This window comes from Equus asinus, chromosome 14, assembly GCF_041296235.1.
Source record: "Equus asinus isolate D_3611 breed Donkey chromosome 14, EquAss-T2T_v2, whole genome shotgun sequence".
NCBI classification, from domain to species: Eukaryota; Metazoa; Chordata; class Mammalia; order Perissodactyla; family Equidae; genus Equus; species Equus asinus.
The window spans coordinates 47,068,053-47,082,030 of record NC_091803.1 but is presented as its reverse complement, the minus strand read 5'-3'; the positions used below and the strand labels follow the sequence as shown (position 1 = coordinate 47,082,030).

Below are 13,978 nucleotides of genomic sequence, written 5' to 3'. Positions count from 1 at the left end.
TTCTCAATGCCTGAGCCCAGCCTGCCCGACCTGGCCCGGGCCCTGACTGTTTTCCAGGGAAGATGTTGAGGAGAAATCACAGCGTCCAGCACCCCAGCCCTTACCCTCTTCCCAAAGGCCCTGGGTTCCAGACAGAAGCTTTCATTTACTCAGCAATCTTTATTCAGTTCTCCCGGGGGAGGGAGCTCTCTCCCCATGTTCCTGCTCCTCCCACCCCAGGGCTCTGTGAGCTCAGTGTCCTCCTCTGTTAGAGGAAGGTCCTGGTGCCCAGAGGCCCGGTCTGGAGGAAGAGCGGGGCAGCTGGTCCCTTCGTGGGGGTGCTGGTCTCCCCTGTTGTGAAGAAGGAAGGCAAGTAGGGGCACCGCCTGCCAGCACTCAGAGCTCCATTATGTCCCCAGCTGGGGTTGCAGGGTAGTGGGAGGTGGGGGTGTCCCCCAGCCTCAGTAGCCGGAGGGCCTCGGGGATCAGGTTCCCAGGGTAGCGCCAGAGAAACAGCTCAGAGCAAGGGCTCCTGGAAGAGGAATTGACAGGGTACAGGACTGAGGTTAGCCTCTCAGAGCCACCCCCCACCAGGGGCTCCTGGGCTGTAGGCACCTTCCAAGAAGCCAAGATGGGAAACAGAAGTTGGCTAGAATCTAAAAATAGCAGAATGAGGCAGGGCCTGGAGATTGGCTGCGAGGGCGGGCTATGATCCTCCAGAAAGCCCAGCCGGTGGATAGTGGATGTTGCCTACCTGAGTGGGGGAAGAGCTGCGAGGAAAGCCATGGGGGGGCTGCAGTAAGGGTGGTCATTGTGCAGGCTGAGTCGAGAGAAGTGGGTGGCCATGTTCTCCTCAGACAGGAACTGCTTGCGCAGGGGTTCCCTGGGGAGAGAGGGAGGCAGGCAGGGTGGGATATTCAGAGGGGAGGTAGTCTGATGGGGACCTGAGGTCTTGTTGGGAGTCCCTCCCTGCCCCCAAACTCACTGCTCCTCCTCCAGGCGCCGCTTGGTGCTCATGGGCACAGCTCCTCGGAGAGGGGAGCTGGGAAGAAAAGAGAGCCAGGTGCACCCCATCCCGAGGATCTGCCTGCCTGAGCCTGCAGGGTCAGCCAGGAGCCCCCAGTTCATGCCTGTCTCAGCTGACGCCCAAGTCATCCCTCTCTCCCGGGCTATCCAGCAGCCTGCCGCAGAAGTCTCAGTTCCGAGCCTCCAACCCCGTCTCAGCTCCTGTGCAAGCCCTGACAACTCGCCCTACCGCGTGTCATCCTGCAGGCCACCCCTGAGCCCCTAGCCAAAGCTCTTGCGCTCCTGGGCCAGGGCCACCCAGGGCACCCACACACACCTCGTGTCCAGGCCTCGGGGCGCCCCCGAGGCAGCCCGCGGATCGCGCTGGGCCCTACCCGGGGGGCCTCGCTCCAGGGGCTGCTGCAGGATCATGGGGGTTCGGGGTCCTGTGGGCAGGGGTGGGATCCAGGCGACAGGGGCGGAGCCTGAGGGCGTGGCCCAACTCGAGGGGCGTGACCTTAGGCGCGCGCAGTGGGGAGGTTCTGCGCAGGCGTGGAAGACGGGCGGCGCGCGGCTGGAAGGCGGGTCTGTTTGGCAGGGTGGGGGAGGGGATCCGGCGTAGCGGGGCTGTGGTGGGCGCCACTTAGTGTCCGGGATCTTCGCGGCGGTCACCTCGGTTCCTGGGGCTCGGGTTGGTACGCGGCAGCTGCTTTCGCGCCACGTTGGCCAGCGGTGTTGGGGCGGCGGGGTGCCAGGAAGGAGAGCCGCTCGCGTGCACGTCGGGATTGGTGAGATTGCGTCGCGCGCGGAGCACTCTGGGACTTGTAGTTCTCGATATGGAGCGAGCTGTGCCGCACGCCGTGCCCCTCGGTCAGGTGAGGCGGGCGTGGTGCGCGGTGCCTTCTGGGCTTTGTAGTCCATGCCGGGCTCGGAAGGGGCGGGCGAGGAGTTGTTCCCTGAGTCCTGTTTTGCGTTGGCTCTTCGTGGGAGTTGGACTCTGGCCTGGGGGCTGGAGAGTCACCCAGAAATCCTTCGGGGGCCTAACACGAAAGTGAGAGAGTAGGGATTAGAAATACGTTTTACGTAGAAATACGTACTGGGGTAATAGAGCCACTTTTTAAGCGCTTTCTACGAGGCAGCCCTATGTGAAACTATACAGTAGCACATCCAGTCTGACAAAATCTCCCTTGCGCTCCATTTGACAGCTGAGGAAACTTGGACGAGAGGCTGGGTGCTTGCTCAAGGTCCTACTAGGCATCACACCTCAACTCTCCCCTTTCTCAGGAGCCACCCCTGGCACTGCGTGGGCAGGTGCCCACTGGCTGGGCCGCCTCAAAGGAGGGCTGAGCAGTCTGGGCAATGGGAGGCCGGAGGAAGGTGTCTGTGGATTGGAGGTCCCAGAGGTTTCAGACAGCCTTCATCTGGCCTCTCCCCACAGATGGAAGTCTTTCAGACCCTGCAGCGCCTGCACATGACCATTTTCTCGCAGAGTGTCTCTCCCTGCGGGAAGTTCCTGGCGGCCGGCAATAATTATGGGCAGATAGCCGTCTTCAGGTACCCTTGCTCCCCACCACCCCTTAGCTCTGGCACCTGGCCTTCCTGGGACTGATGCCCCCTGCTTCTGACTCTCAGGCCCCCCTCCCCTTTCCCTTCAGCTTGTCTGCTGCTTTGAGCTCTGAGGCCAAGGAGGAAAGTAAGAAGCCTGTGGTGACCTTCCAAGGTGGGTGCAGCCGTTGAGTGTGGCTTTGGGGACCCCAGCGTGGAGGAGGGGAGCAGGCCAGGGGCACTCAGGCTCTCCATTTCCGTTTAGCCCATGATGGGCCTGTCTACAGCATGGTCTCCACTGATCGACATCTGCTCAGTGCTGGGGATGGGGAGGTGAAGGCCTGGCTTTGGGTGGAGATCCTCAAGAAGGTAAGGAGTGTGGGGCTGAGGGAAGCACTGGGGCGCCCAGCCCCAGAAAGAGAGAACCTTTGAGGTCACCCAGTGTTTCCTCTATGAAGGGCTGTAAGGAGCTGTGGCGTCGTCAGCCCCTGTACAGGTGAGCCAGGGCCATGTGGCAGAGGGCATGTGGGGGTGAAGGCATCCCTTAGCAGAGCTGACACCGCTTTCCCTCCCCCAGGACCAGCCTGGAAGTGCCTGAGATCAATGCTTTGCTTCTTGTCCCCAAGGTTTGAACCCTTTGTGACTAAGGCGCTGTCCTGCCCTCTTGGCCCAAACTTTGATCCTTCCTCCTCTCCCTGTCCTGATTTGACATTGACTTCTGACCCCACCCTGCCTTCCTCTGCAGGAGAATTCCCTCATCCTGGCAGGGGGAGACTGTCAGTTGCATGCAATGGACCTTGAGACGGGGGCCTTCACGGTGAGAGGCCCAGGGAGCTGGGGCGGTCAGGCTGGCAGCCAGGGGCATTCTTCCTGGATCTTCTCCTGACACTCTCTCTCTCCCTGCAGCGGGCCCTCCGGGGCCACACAGACTACATCCACTGCCTGGCACTGCGGGAGCGGAGCCCTGAGGTGCTGTCAGGTGGCGAGGATGGGGCCGTGCGGCTTTGGGGTAAGGGAATGTCTGGTTGGAGGGAAAGGAGGTGGTGAGGGAGGCTGGGGTGAGTCGGGTGCCTGTCATCCTTCTTCCACACACAGACCTTCGCACGGCCAAGGAGGTCCAGACGATCGAGGTCTACAAGCACGAGGTGAGGGCACACCCCATGCTGTCGTCCCTTCCTTCTCCCTGGGCATCCTCTGTGTCTTCACCTCCTCCTCTCTTCCCCTCCTCCCTCCCAGGAGTGCTCGAGGCCCCACAATGGGCGCTGGATCGGATGTTTGGCAACTGACTCAGACTGGATGGTGAGCTGGGCAGAATACAGGATGGGGTGGCAGCTCCAGGCCCTGCCAGCTGAGGGCCTGTGGCTCATGGTGGCTGGGGACCCCCACCTTTCTGCCCAGGTCTGTGGAGGGGGCCCAGCACTTACTCTCTGGCACCTCCGATCCTCCACGCCCACCACCATCTTCCCCATGCGGGCTCCACAGAAGCACGTCACCTTCTACCAGGACTTGGTGAGGCCCCGTCTTGCTTCTGCCACCCCTGTCCGGCTCCCCTCTCCAGCCGACCCCTGAGCCTCCTTCCTACCCTCTACAGATTCTGTCAGCTGGCCAGGGCCGCTGTGTCAACCAGTGGCAACTGAGCGGGGAGCTCAAGGCCCAGGTGCCTGGCTCCTCCCCAGGGCTGCTCAGCCTTAGCCTCAACCAGCAGCCAGCAGCCCCTGAGTGCAAGGTGGGTCCTGCAAGGGGCTGTGGGGATCCTGGGAGGCCAGTGGCATGTGGGTAGGTCAGTCACCCTCCTCTTGCCTCCAGGTCCTGACAGCTGCGGGCAACAGCTGCCGGGTGGATGTCTTCACCAATCTGGGCTACCGGGCCTTCTCCCTGTCCTTCTGACCTCTGGCAACACCACCCCCATCCCAGGGGTTGGAGTGTTTTTTCTTTTTTTTTTTTTTTTTAACAAATAAAATTTCAAGCTTTCCTTCCATGCGCTTTCTTCCCAAGAATGGAGGCCAAGTCGGTGTAATGATTTATATATTACTCTGATCTTGATACATAAATACCCACCCCCACCCCTGTCCTGGAGCATGCCAGGGCCAGGGGGCCTAGTGCTTAGAAAAGATAGACCTATATGGATTAGAAAAATAGACAGCTCTGCCCCACCTGCTCCCGCCACCCACCTGGGGCCCCTGGTCCCCAAAGCTGGCCCCTGCTCCCACTGAGCCCCTGCCCAGTCTCCCGGGGCGGGGAGGGCACTAGCCCCGTTTGGAAGACAATCTGTTGCTCCACTGGCCAGAAGAGGAAAGTGAGCCAGAGAGGGCAAGGCGGCCCCCTCGGCCCTGCCTTCAGGTCCTTCGGAAGAGATTGCTGAGGCGCAGCGAGAAGCGGGGCGCGGCGCGGCGCGGGGCGGCCCCGGCCGCGCTCAGCTCCTTCTGGCGTTGCGAGCGCAGCTGCTGCCCGATCACCACCTGCATGTCGTCCTGCGGGCGGGAAGCGCGCGGGGGGCGGGTCAGCGCGCCGGCCCCGCCCCTGCCCCGCCCCCGTGCCGCCGGCCCCGCCCCTCACCTGCCAGGCCTCCAGCTCTTGCGTCAGCGCCACCTTCTGGCGGATGGTGCGAAGCAGCTCCCGGGAGAGGGAGTCGCGCTCCAGAGAGACGCGGCCGAGCTCCAGCGACAGTTCCAGGGCTCTGCAAGGGAGAGGGGCAGACAACGGGTCCGAGGGCGCTGGGGCCTCAGCGAGCCAGGGGTCCCGGCGGGGCTCCTGGACCCGGGCGGGAGCGGGGCCGCCAACACGGAAACCAATGAAGTCAGAGGGCCCCTGGGTCAGAATGGGGTTTAATTATAGCCCGTATCACACGTGGAGGATAGGAGGCCCAGAAGGGCCAGAGTGGTCCTGGGGCCCGTGGCCCCGCTGGGGCGGTGGGTGGTGCACAGGCAGGCTCACTTGTTCACGGCCTCGTCCCGGTCCGAGAGGGCTCCGCTTAGGGCCTCCTCGGGGTCCTCCTGCGCCCGCAGCTCCTTCTGCCTTTGCAGCTCCTCCCGCAGGGACTGTAGTTCTGCCCGCTGCAGCGCGATCTGCGGGCAGGGGAGGGGGCAGAGAAGCAGGCAGGCCCCGGGGTCTCCCAGCCCTTGCTCTCTCAGGCAGCCCGGGCTCCAGCTCCCCCGGCCCTCCCCTGCCTGCTTCACAAACAGCCCGGGCAGCTGTGGCCCCGTACTGGAGACGAGTCTTCCCAGCTCCTAGGCTGGTGCCGGATGGGGCAGAGCGGAGCTAGTTGGATGCATGGAGAAGCACTGGGAGGTGAGACTAAGGGGGGATGTGGTCCAGGAAGTCTTCCTGGAAGAGGTGGCATAAACTGCCTCTTAAAGCGTGACTACAAGTTTGTTAGGATGAAGGGCGATCCAGGTAGAGAGGGATTAGTGGGCAAAGGCTCGGAGGTGTAGATGGGAAAGAGAAACTGGCTTTGGAAGGGGCTATGCATCAAGCACTATGCTCCTCCCTACCCACCTCATCCTGCAGCAGGGCCACTTCCGCCTCCTTCTCCTCCAGTATCTCTCGTGGGCTCAGGGATGCTCGCTTCTTGGGAGGCTCCAAGCTCTCCTCCTGGGGCGACGGCTGGTGGCTGGACGCCTCCTGGGTCTCCGGGGACAGAGTGGTCTGCTTACCAAAGGAAACGGTCGGTCAGTTGAGGTGTCGAACCTCGTGGGAAAAGGAGGAGGGGCAGAGTCTGCAGCCCTCCTGTATGACATGCCTGGAGGCAGGTGGGCCGCGAGCTCACCGGGGCGTCTCCGCGTCCCTCCGCGTTCTGGCCCTGGTCGCCGTCGAGGCTATGGGCAAGCTCCGACTGCAGCGAGGCGCCTGACACGTCAGCGTCCTGAAGGCGCGACTCCTCCTCCAGCTCGGAGACGCGCCGCTGCAGCCTGTGCAGCGCGCTCAGCGCCTCCTCGGCCTCGGAGCGCGCGCGTTCCAGCTGCGCACCGACCCAAGAACAGACAGAAGCGTGGGCGGTTTGCCGGGTGCGCCCGGCGCCGGTATCCCGCAGCCCGCCTACAGGGGCCGCCTGCGCGCCGCGGAGAGCCAGGCAGCCCGCCGCATCCGGGCACGCCGGCCGCTAGAGCCTGATCCCTTTTCTGGATCTCTGGACGGGCTTGGACCGCCGCTTCCCCTCGGCCGACACCAATTTCCTAGCCTATAAAGCATGGCGCGGACAGGCGCCCGGCTTTGAAGTCCCCCATCACCCTCCCTCCAGCCCCACTCCAACCGGTCGCCTCACAGAGCCCCGCCCCCTCCCCGACGGGTCCACCTTCTTACTCACTAACTGCTGTCATCCAACACTGATCCTTCCTTCCTTCTAAGCCAGCGCTGCGCTGAGTGCCTCACACCCTCACCACAGCTCTGTACCATTCCCATCCCATCTCGCGATGGGGAAACTGAGGCTAAGCGCCCCACACTAGCAAGAAGGGACACTGGAATAAGAACCCAGGTAAGCTGACCCTAAAGCACAAACACCAGAGATCTCAAACATGAGGCCATGCTGCCTCTTCTCGTTCCCTTTTCTCCATCTCCGCTGTCTCAGACCTGGTCTAGGTCAGCATCGTCTCTGGCCTGAGCTCTGGCCTCAGCCCTCTCCCTGGCCTCCCAGCTGCAGTGCTCTGATGCATTCAAAGAGCATGCTACCCCTGCCCAATACCCTGCCATGGCTCCTACTTGCCCTTGGGCTAATGCCTATGCTCCTGTGGCCCAGCTGCTGGGGCTCCCAGTGACCCCTCTCTGGCCTCATCTCCCAGCAAGTCCTGAGGTGGTAGCCAAGGCCCCAGCTGAATGGATGCGCCCACCCCAACCCCATGGGTCACCTCGAGGCTGTGCTCCCGCCTCTCCCGCCTCAGCAGCAGCAGCTCCTCATGAGTTGCCTGTAGTCTGCCCTGGCCCTGCTCCATCTCCTCACGCAGGCCTCGGATCTGGGCCTCCAGGTCCTGCCGGCGGCTCTGGAGCATCTGGTTCTGGGGAAAGGCCTCAGAGCTGGAGGGGATGTGCTGGGCCAGCCTCGAAGAGCCCCCAGCCCCGCTTTCCTGGGTTGACAGGCCCCAGCCCCAGCCAGCACTCACCTCCCCCTGCAGACTCTCCAGCTGTGTCCTCAGCTCTGCCCCAGCCAGAGCCTGAGCCTGGCACTGCCCCCGAAGGCCATCAAGTTCTTTCTGAAGCTCCTGCTCAGTCTGTGAGGCCTGGGGGTGGGTTGGGGGTGGGCAGTGGAATCCTCTGCTGGCCCAAGCCTCAGCCTCATGCGCAGTGTACCCACCCCCCACCAGGACCCAGGCATCTGCCCCCACCTTGCCCAAGGACCTGGGGTCAGGGCTGTCCCACCTGGGCCAGCTGCTGGCTGAGCCGGAGGTTCTGCTCGCTGAGCTCACTGAGGGCCCGTGCCCGCTCGCGTCCGCTGTCCTGCTGCTCGGAGCGCTGCTCCCCGAGCTGGGCCCGCAGGGCCTCCACGTCCCCCTCCAGCTCCACAGCCCTGGCCTCCCACTCGGCTCCCCGTGCGGCCAGGCCCTGGCGGAGCTCATGGTTCTCCTGCTGCAGCCGCTGTGGGGGCCGGGACAGTGGGTCAGGCACAGAGAGGGAGAGATGAAACTGCAGTAGACACAGAGAGACTGGGACGGAGAGACAGAGACCCAAAGAGAGTCTGAGAGGGTCTGCGACAGGCATGAAAGCAAGAGAGTGGAGAAGGTGGCCGAGGAGAGACCTGACTAGAGACTCGGAGAGAAAGGGGAGCAGCAGAGAGAAATTTCCAGGCCAGACAGGAGGGGCTGACCCCAGGGCTGGATGGGGGTGGGGCTCCCTGATCCCCTCTTACCTCTGGCAGCCGCCTGGGTTTCTGAACCCGAGGTTGCAGGCGCCGTTTCTGGCGCCGGAGTCTGGCTGAATTTAGGCCCCGGCCCATGGCCTCACACCCCTGTGTCCCAGGGACTCTGGAGTGCAGCCTCCACCTGGCCCCTTCTCAGCCCCTCTCCCCAGCGCCTCCTGGCCAGCTCCCTCTAATTAACCCTGATCAGCCCCGCCCTGGCCCCATGCCTCTGCCTGCCTCCCCAAAACCTGTCTGACAAGCGGGGGGATGCGCCTGGCACACCCAGATGCCCAGCTTGAGGAGGCGGGCAAGTTCGGGGCCCGCCCCCGGCCCCCACTCTCTTTGGACTGTCAAAGCAGGAAGGTGACGCTTGCCAGAGCTGTTGTGATTATCAGCAGGTAGCTGCAGTTATGAGCAGGGACCCACCAGGTCCCGTGTCAGCGCTTTACCTGGATTATTTCATTGAATCCACTAGAGTTCGAATCGTTAAGGTCCTTCTTATTTTACAGATGGGGAAACTGAGGCTCAGAGACGTTAAATGCCTTGCCCAAGAATACACAGTGAGTTAGTGAACCAGGGATTCCAACCCAGGCAGCCAAGCTCTTAACCAAATACTGTGGGGACAACACAGCTCTAGGATTAAGCCCGCAGCTTTGGGGTCTGATTGTCCCGGCTGGCGCCCAGCTCTGCTGCTGCTCTGTGGCCACGCAAGTCCCATAATATCCCTGATTCCCATCCATCCATCCATCTATTCCTCTACCCTTTCCTGAGCTCCTCCTGTTCTGGGGTCTGGCTGTCAGCAGGAAGTGACACCACCAAGTCCCCTGCCCCAAGCAGCTTAGGGTCACAGGATCATAGACAAGTGGACACATGCTTGAGCCAGGTAGTTTGGGAGGGACAGTACGGGCTGTAGAGAAGCCCTGGGAAGTGATGAAGAGGAGCGGGGTGGGGTAGGGGATCCTTCAGGAGGAAGTGATGTCTGAATTGACTCCTGCAGGGTAAGAAGGAAGAGGGCTGCATGCAAGAAACAGCAGGTGCAAAGGCCCTGAGGGAACAAGCTTGGGTTACTCAAGGAACTGAAAGAGGAGGAGGGGTGTGCGGCTGAGCTGAGGTCATGGAGGGCCTCACGCAGGGCCTTGCAGGCCCTGGTGAGGAGTCTCAGTTTCATTTTAAGTGTGATGGGGAGCTGTTGGGAGATCCTGGGCAAGAACTGAAATGATCTGGTTTGCAATTTTTGAAGATCCCTCTGGCTGTCCCGTGGAAAATGGGCTCCAGGGGGTGAGAGCAGAAGCTGGGACCAGTGAGGAGGGGCTGCAGTGTCTGGGGCAGTGGTGACAGAGGCTGCAGAGACCATGAGAAGAGGGTGGACTCAGAATCTAGTTTAGAAGAACAATCGACAGGGCTCGCGGCAGTGGGAGGAGAGGTCAGGATGCACAGGCTCTGGTCCTGAGGTGAGAGGCTAGGATCGGGTCAGAGGTGATGAGGTCATAGAGGCAACAGGGCCACCTATGCTGAGATGCCCATTAGGTGGCCCGGTGGAGAGGGTGTGGGGTGGTAATCTACACATGTCAGGTTTGGGGCAGTGGTGGGGGCTGCCGACAATGTGGAAACAGGGGTCAGTGGTGTCCAGGTGTTTAGGGGGCCAGATGTGACCGCCAGGGTGAGAGTGTGGCTGACAACAGAGCCTGGGGCGAGGAGAACTGTTCCTACCTCACAGGGTTGGGTGAGACCTGACCAAGACAGTGCATGGAAAGTGCTTAGACCAGAGCCAGGCGGGGAGGGGGCGCCCGGTAACTGTTGCCTGCATTGCGCTATACTGCAGAGGAGCTGGACCCAAGATTCAGAGAGGACTGGCAGCTTGCCCAGGGTTACACAGCCAGGCAGGGGTCTGAACCCAGGTCTTGATTTGTCCTCGGAACCCATGTTCTTAACCACTGAACAACACTGCCAGGGGGACTGAGTCCAGCCCTGAACTGTTCCAGAGGCATCCATGTGCCAGGCTTTCCTCCCCTGCCCGCCTGTCCTCCACCGGCCCACCCCTGCCCTGCCGCCAGCTCACTTCCTCACGCTCAGAGTACTGGGCGCTCAGCGTCTCCAGCTGCCGCTGCAGCTCCTCGTTGCGCTCCAGGAGCATTTTGCCAAGCTCGGCGGCCAGCAGCAGGTCTTTCTCCTTCTGCTGAAGATGCAGGGCCAGGTCCTCGGGCTCCTGAGGCCCCGGGCCCCCTCCCAGGAACGAGTCCCGCCGCTCCAGCACGAAGGGGAAGAAGCCCTCGTCGCCGCTGGGGGAGGCGCCCCCTGAGAGTAGCCCCGAAGGGAAGCCTGGCCCTTCTGGGGAGCTCATGTTGCCTGCAGCGTCTGTGGGGACAGGTAGCCACAGGACACTCTACCCTGCAGTCCAATGGGGTTCGCTCCCCGCTGGCCAAGCCCGGGCCCTCCCGCAATTTTCTACCTGCCCACTGGCCCTCCCAATCCTGCAGCCAGGGCCTCCCTGGGCCATGGAGGACTAACGATCTGTGTCTTGATCACCCAGCTCCGTTAATGTCCCCGGGGTAAACTGAGGCAGAGAGAAGCAGGAAATGAGCTGACCTGCCTTCTGCCTCCTGCAGGCCTTCTCTGCTCCCAGGAAACCTTGCCCCAGTGCTCTGGGACCACAGGCCACCCCAATGACAGTCCTTGCCCCCAAATCTTCCCAGAATCCAGCTGTTCTGGCTCCCAGTCCCTTACCAGCTGGGAAACTCTTCCCAGAATCCAGGTTCTGAGGGACTCAGGGCTTAGGGATGAGTCCAGCCCCTTCTCCTCCCAAGATTCCAGGGCCTTGGCAACTTAGGTGTGCTGACTCCCTTGTCCCCACAAATCCAGCCCCTTCTCTTCCAGAAGCCCAGGGCCCCAGCTCCTCAGGGCTCAGATGCCCTGGTCCCCAGCCCCCTGCCCTCCCAGGTATCCTGGCCCTTGTTCTCCTATTTTGTCAGGACCCAGGGGTTTTGGTCCCCACTGCTTGCAATTTGGGTGCCCAGACCCTCAGTTGGCCCCTCTGGAGTGTTGGCCCCAGCCCACTTTCCCAGGGCCTGGGTGTCGGGCCCAGGGCAGGGCCAGCAAACAGGTTGTGCTGGCGGCTGCAGGCGGCGCTCCAGGTTTCTGTTTACTTCCCGGCCCGCCCCTAGGGATGGAAGCCTGGTGGCGCTCGCCTAGGGCGGCCCAGGGCTGGCGGGTCAGGGGCTCCGGAGGGAGAGGACACGTGGGGCTTCCCAGGCATGCTCCTCCCTCCAACCCTCCTAAGGTCTCCCCACACTCTACACCAGCTACACACACACACACACACACACACACGCACACACACGCACCTGTCCCTCTCTCTCCTCCCCTCGTCGGATGTCCAAGCCTCAGGACCCAGGTGCCGCGGTATTCCCGGCCCAGCTGCCTCCAGGCCAGACCTGGGGGTCTCCCTGACAGGGCTGATCCGACTCCGGAGAGCCGGGGGCGTCTCTCTTTCTCCCCCCTCCCCTCAAGGAGCTGCCGTTTAGCATCTCGACCCCGGCATCAGGGCCCCCAGCCCCTCGACCCCCAGCCCCAGGCACCCAGAGCCCGGCCATCGTCTGCCTTCCTGACGGCGTCCCCCGCCCCCCAGGCGTCCACACTGAGGCCACCTGGCCCTGTTCCGCCCCAAGCTCGAAGGGTCCCTGTCCTCGGCGCCCCCTAGCTCTCACCTGCCGACGCCGGGCTCCCTCCGAGGCCCCCGCGGTCCCCGATGCCCTCTTCCGGAGGCGGCGCCAGGTGCACTGGCCGCACAGGTGAGGGGGCGGGGCCGGGGCGGGGCCGGGGCGCCCCCTTGTGGCCGGAATGGGCAGGCGGTGGCGAAGGAAAGGCGCCTCCACCAAGGTCCGAGGCACTGACCCATCTTGCTGCCATTGGAAACGACAGGGCCCATTAATTGAGCACCTACTGTATGCAGACCTCACGCTGAGCAACTTTCTCCTCACAACTGCCCTGCGGGACAGGAAATTATTAACAATCATAACAACAAATCTAACCTGTCTGAAGCATTCTAAGTAAGCTGTTAGGAACAACTTGTTTACTTTCACGACTTCCTAATGAAGCAGGAACTGCAATTATCCCCATTTTACAGATGAGGAAACTGAGGCTCGGAGAGGATCTGACTTGCTTGGGGCTAGATGGACAGAACTTGAATGTGAACTGCAAAAGTGTGACTTCAGTATGTGTGCGCTTATACCAACTGGTGCTGCAGGCAGGGGCAGATAAAGCGACTTGCCTGTAGCCGCATCTTAGTCCGAGTGGCTCGATTTGAGGCCCTCAGTTCCCAGGCAGCCCAGAGCTGGATACCATGCTCCAGTCAGGGACAGAGGTCTTCGTGTGGAGACCAGGAGGGTCCAGGGCTGGCTCCGGGCTTCAGCCCAGTGCAGCCTGAGTGTGCGGCTGATGCCCCAGCCATGGCCTGGTGGCTTGTCACAAGTCTCCTCAGACTTCCAGGGTCCCCTGGCCTGGTGAGCAGGGACAAGTGGAGGGCTGGGAGCAATGGTGTTCTGGTAACTCTTTAACAACAGGCTCTCTGGGGGAAAGCAAGCCCCAGTTTGCTGCCTTTGCCGGTTTCTGTGGTGTAAATACTCCCTCCACGGCTGCTTTCAAGCTACAGACCCGACGTCATTGAAGGTGAAGTTGGGCGGAGATGTGCGTAATCAGCTTTTGCCGGGCAGTGCCAGCGGGGTCCCATACACCTCTGGCTGGGGGTCAGGACTCCTGAGTCTCAGGGAACTGGGGGCCTAGTTGCCTGGGTCCTAGGAAAATAAGAGGAAGGTGGGAGCTTGGACTCCTGACTTGTGGGAAAATGGGTGCAAAGACTCCTTGGAGGGGGTGGTGTAAGTGCTGGGACTCCTGGGTCCCTGGGCTGGGACAAGGTTTCCTGCCAGCAGAGAGCAGGGGTGCCAACTCTTTTGCAAAGGAGTCTGAGTGTTGCACGGCCTAGCAAGGCCATCATTTTCTCCCGTAGCACCTGTGGGAACAACCTGGTGGGCTTTGGAGGGCTGGAGACCCCCTGGTCTCCCCTTGGTGCTGCCATCTGACCCCCTCCAACTGCCAGGGTCCCCCTGAGCCCACTCATACCACGCCCACACTCAGCATACCTTCCCTGAGCCCCCTTCTGCCACTTAGGGGCCAGGCTCATCTGGAGATGAAGTGGCCAAGGCCCTACTCCCAGGAGTGTCACAGCCCACCCAGGAGCTGGGAGTGGGTGTAGACCTATCAGGAATGAAGCGATACAGCGGCGATGCAGCTCGGCTCCTGGGCGCAGGTATCACATGGCTTCGGTCCAAGTCCCAGTTTGGCCACTTATCAGCTGTGCACACGTACATCGTTCCGCTGATTAACCTGCAGCCCTCAGTTTCCCCATTTGTAAAGGGGGGGGATAACAGTTCCTAGCTTACAGCGTTGTGAGGATTAAATGAGGGTGAAGTGCCATCCCTTGGCTGATGCTGGCGATGCAAGAGGTGACTCACCACGAGTGTTACAATATACTCCATCCTCACAGCAACCTGTGAGGTCAGGCCACTCACAGCCATGAGCCAGCTCAGAGAGAAGTGATCTGCCTGTGGCTGCATGGCCGACCTCTTA

The 13,978-nt window shown here is 61.9% G+C and overlaps 3 protein-coding genes across 9 annotated transcripts; 1 reads left to right on the top strand and 2 right to left on the bottom strand.

The window, feature by feature from the left end:
- Window positions 1-139: 139 nt before the first annotated feature.
- On the bottom strand, window positions 140-1,796 carry HCFC1R1 (host cell factor C1 regulator 1). 3 transcript variants are annotated; one of them, XM_044746368.2, is made up of 4 exons: window positions 1,322-1,796; window positions 965-1,076; window positions 734-862; window positions 140-511 (listed from the first exon to the last, which is right to left on the bottom strand). In XM_044746368.2, exons 2-4 carry the CDS (start codon window positions 1,051-1,053, stop codon window positions 376-378), a joined length of 354 nt encoding a protein of 117 aa, XP_044602303.1. In that variant the 5' UTR covers window positions 1,054-1,076; window positions 1,322-1,796; the 3' UTR covers window positions 140-375. The 3 variants fall into 3 exon arrangements, with proteins under 3 accessions (XP_044602303.1, XP_014688662.2, XP_014688663.1); XM_014833176.2 differs by having other exon boundaries at window positions 965-1,021; window positions 1,322-1,455; XM_014833177.3 differs by lacking the exon at window positions 965-1,076 and having other exon boundaries at window positions 1,322-1,455.
- Window positions 1,725-4,477, top strand: THOC6 (THO complex subunit 6). The gene is made up of 13 exons (XM_014833175.3): window positions 1,725-1,859; window positions 2,423-2,538; window positions 2,640-2,704; window positions 2,795-2,898; window positions 2,988-3,025; window positions 3,107-3,155; window positions 3,275-3,346; window positions 3,436-3,538; window positions 3,625-3,674; window positions 3,766-3,828; window positions 3,928-4,038; window positions 4,121-4,255; window positions 4,336-4,477. Exons 1-13 carry the CDS (start codon window positions 1,821-1,823, stop codon window positions 4,414-4,416), a joined length of 1,026 nt encoding a protein of 341 aa, XP_014688661.2. The 5' UTR covers window positions 1,725-1,820; the 3' UTR covers window positions 4,417-4,477.
- A 59-nt stretch (window positions 4,478-4,536) lies between these two features.
- BICDL2 (BICD family like cargo adaptor 2) lies at window positions 4,537-12,149 on the bottom strand. Of its 5 annotated transcripts, none has more exons than XM_014833172.3 (10): window positions 12,061-12,149; window positions 10,416-10,711; window positions 7,879-8,094; window positions 7,623-7,739; window positions 7,371-7,517; window positions 6,296-6,487; window positions 6,025-6,174; window positions 5,464-5,594; window positions 5,086-5,206; window positions 4,537-5,000 (listed from the first exon to the last, which is right to left on the bottom strand). In XM_014833172.3, exons 2-10 carry the CDS (start codon window positions 10,695-10,697, stop codon window positions 4,866-4,868), a joined length of 1,491 nt encoding a protein of 496 aa, XP_014688658.2. In that variant the 5' UTR covers window positions 10,698-10,711; window positions 12,061-12,149; the 3' UTR covers window positions 4,537-4,865. The 5 variants fall into 5 exon arrangements, with proteins under 5 accessions (XP_014688658.2, XP_070341215.1, XP_044602300.2 ...); XM_070485114.1 differs by lacking the exon at window positions 12,061-12,149 and adding an exon at window positions 11,698-11,794; XM_044746365.2 differs by having other exon boundaries at window positions 4,538-5,000; window positions 6,269-6,487.
- Window positions 12,150-13,978: the final 1,829 nt, after the last annotated feature.

Coding starts and splice junctions, on each gene's coding strand:
- HCFC1R1 (XM_014833176.2), bottom strand. CDS start 1,416: ATGATCCTGCAGCAGCCCCTGGAGCGAGGCCCCCCGGGTAGGGCCCAG. Junction 1,022..1,321: donor CCCCGAGGCCTGGACACGAG/GTGTGTGTGGGT, acceptor TTTTCTTCCCAG/CTCCCCTCTCCGAGGAGCTG. Junction 863..964: donor CGGCGCCTGGAGGAGGAGCA/GTGAGTTTGGGG, acceptor CTCTCTCCCCAG/GGAACCCCTGCGCAAGCAGT.
- THOC6 (XM_014833175.3), top strand. CDS start 1,821: ATGGAGCGAGCTGTGCCGCACGCCGTGCCCCTCGGTCAG. Junction 2,539..2,639: donor GGGCAGATAGCCGTCTTCAG/GTACCCTTGCTC, acceptor CTTTCCCTTCAG/CTTGTCTGCTGCTTTGAGCT. Junction 4,039..4,120: donor TCACCTTCTACCAGGACTTG/GTGAGGCCCCGT, acceptor TACCCTCTACAG/ATTCTGTCAGCTGGCCAGGG.
- BICDL2 (XM_044746365.2), bottom strand. CDS start 10,697: ATGAGCTCCCCAGAAGGGCCAGGCTTCCCTTCGGGGCTACTCTCAGGG. Junction 6,488..7,370: donor GGCGGGAGCACAGCCTCGAG/GTGACCCATGGG, acceptor GTCGGTGCGCAG/CTGGAACGCGCGCGCTCCGA. Junction 5,207..5,463: donor CGGGACGAGGCCGTGAACAA/GTGAGCCTGCCT, acceptor TCTCCCTTGCAG/AGCCCTGGAACTGTCGCTGG.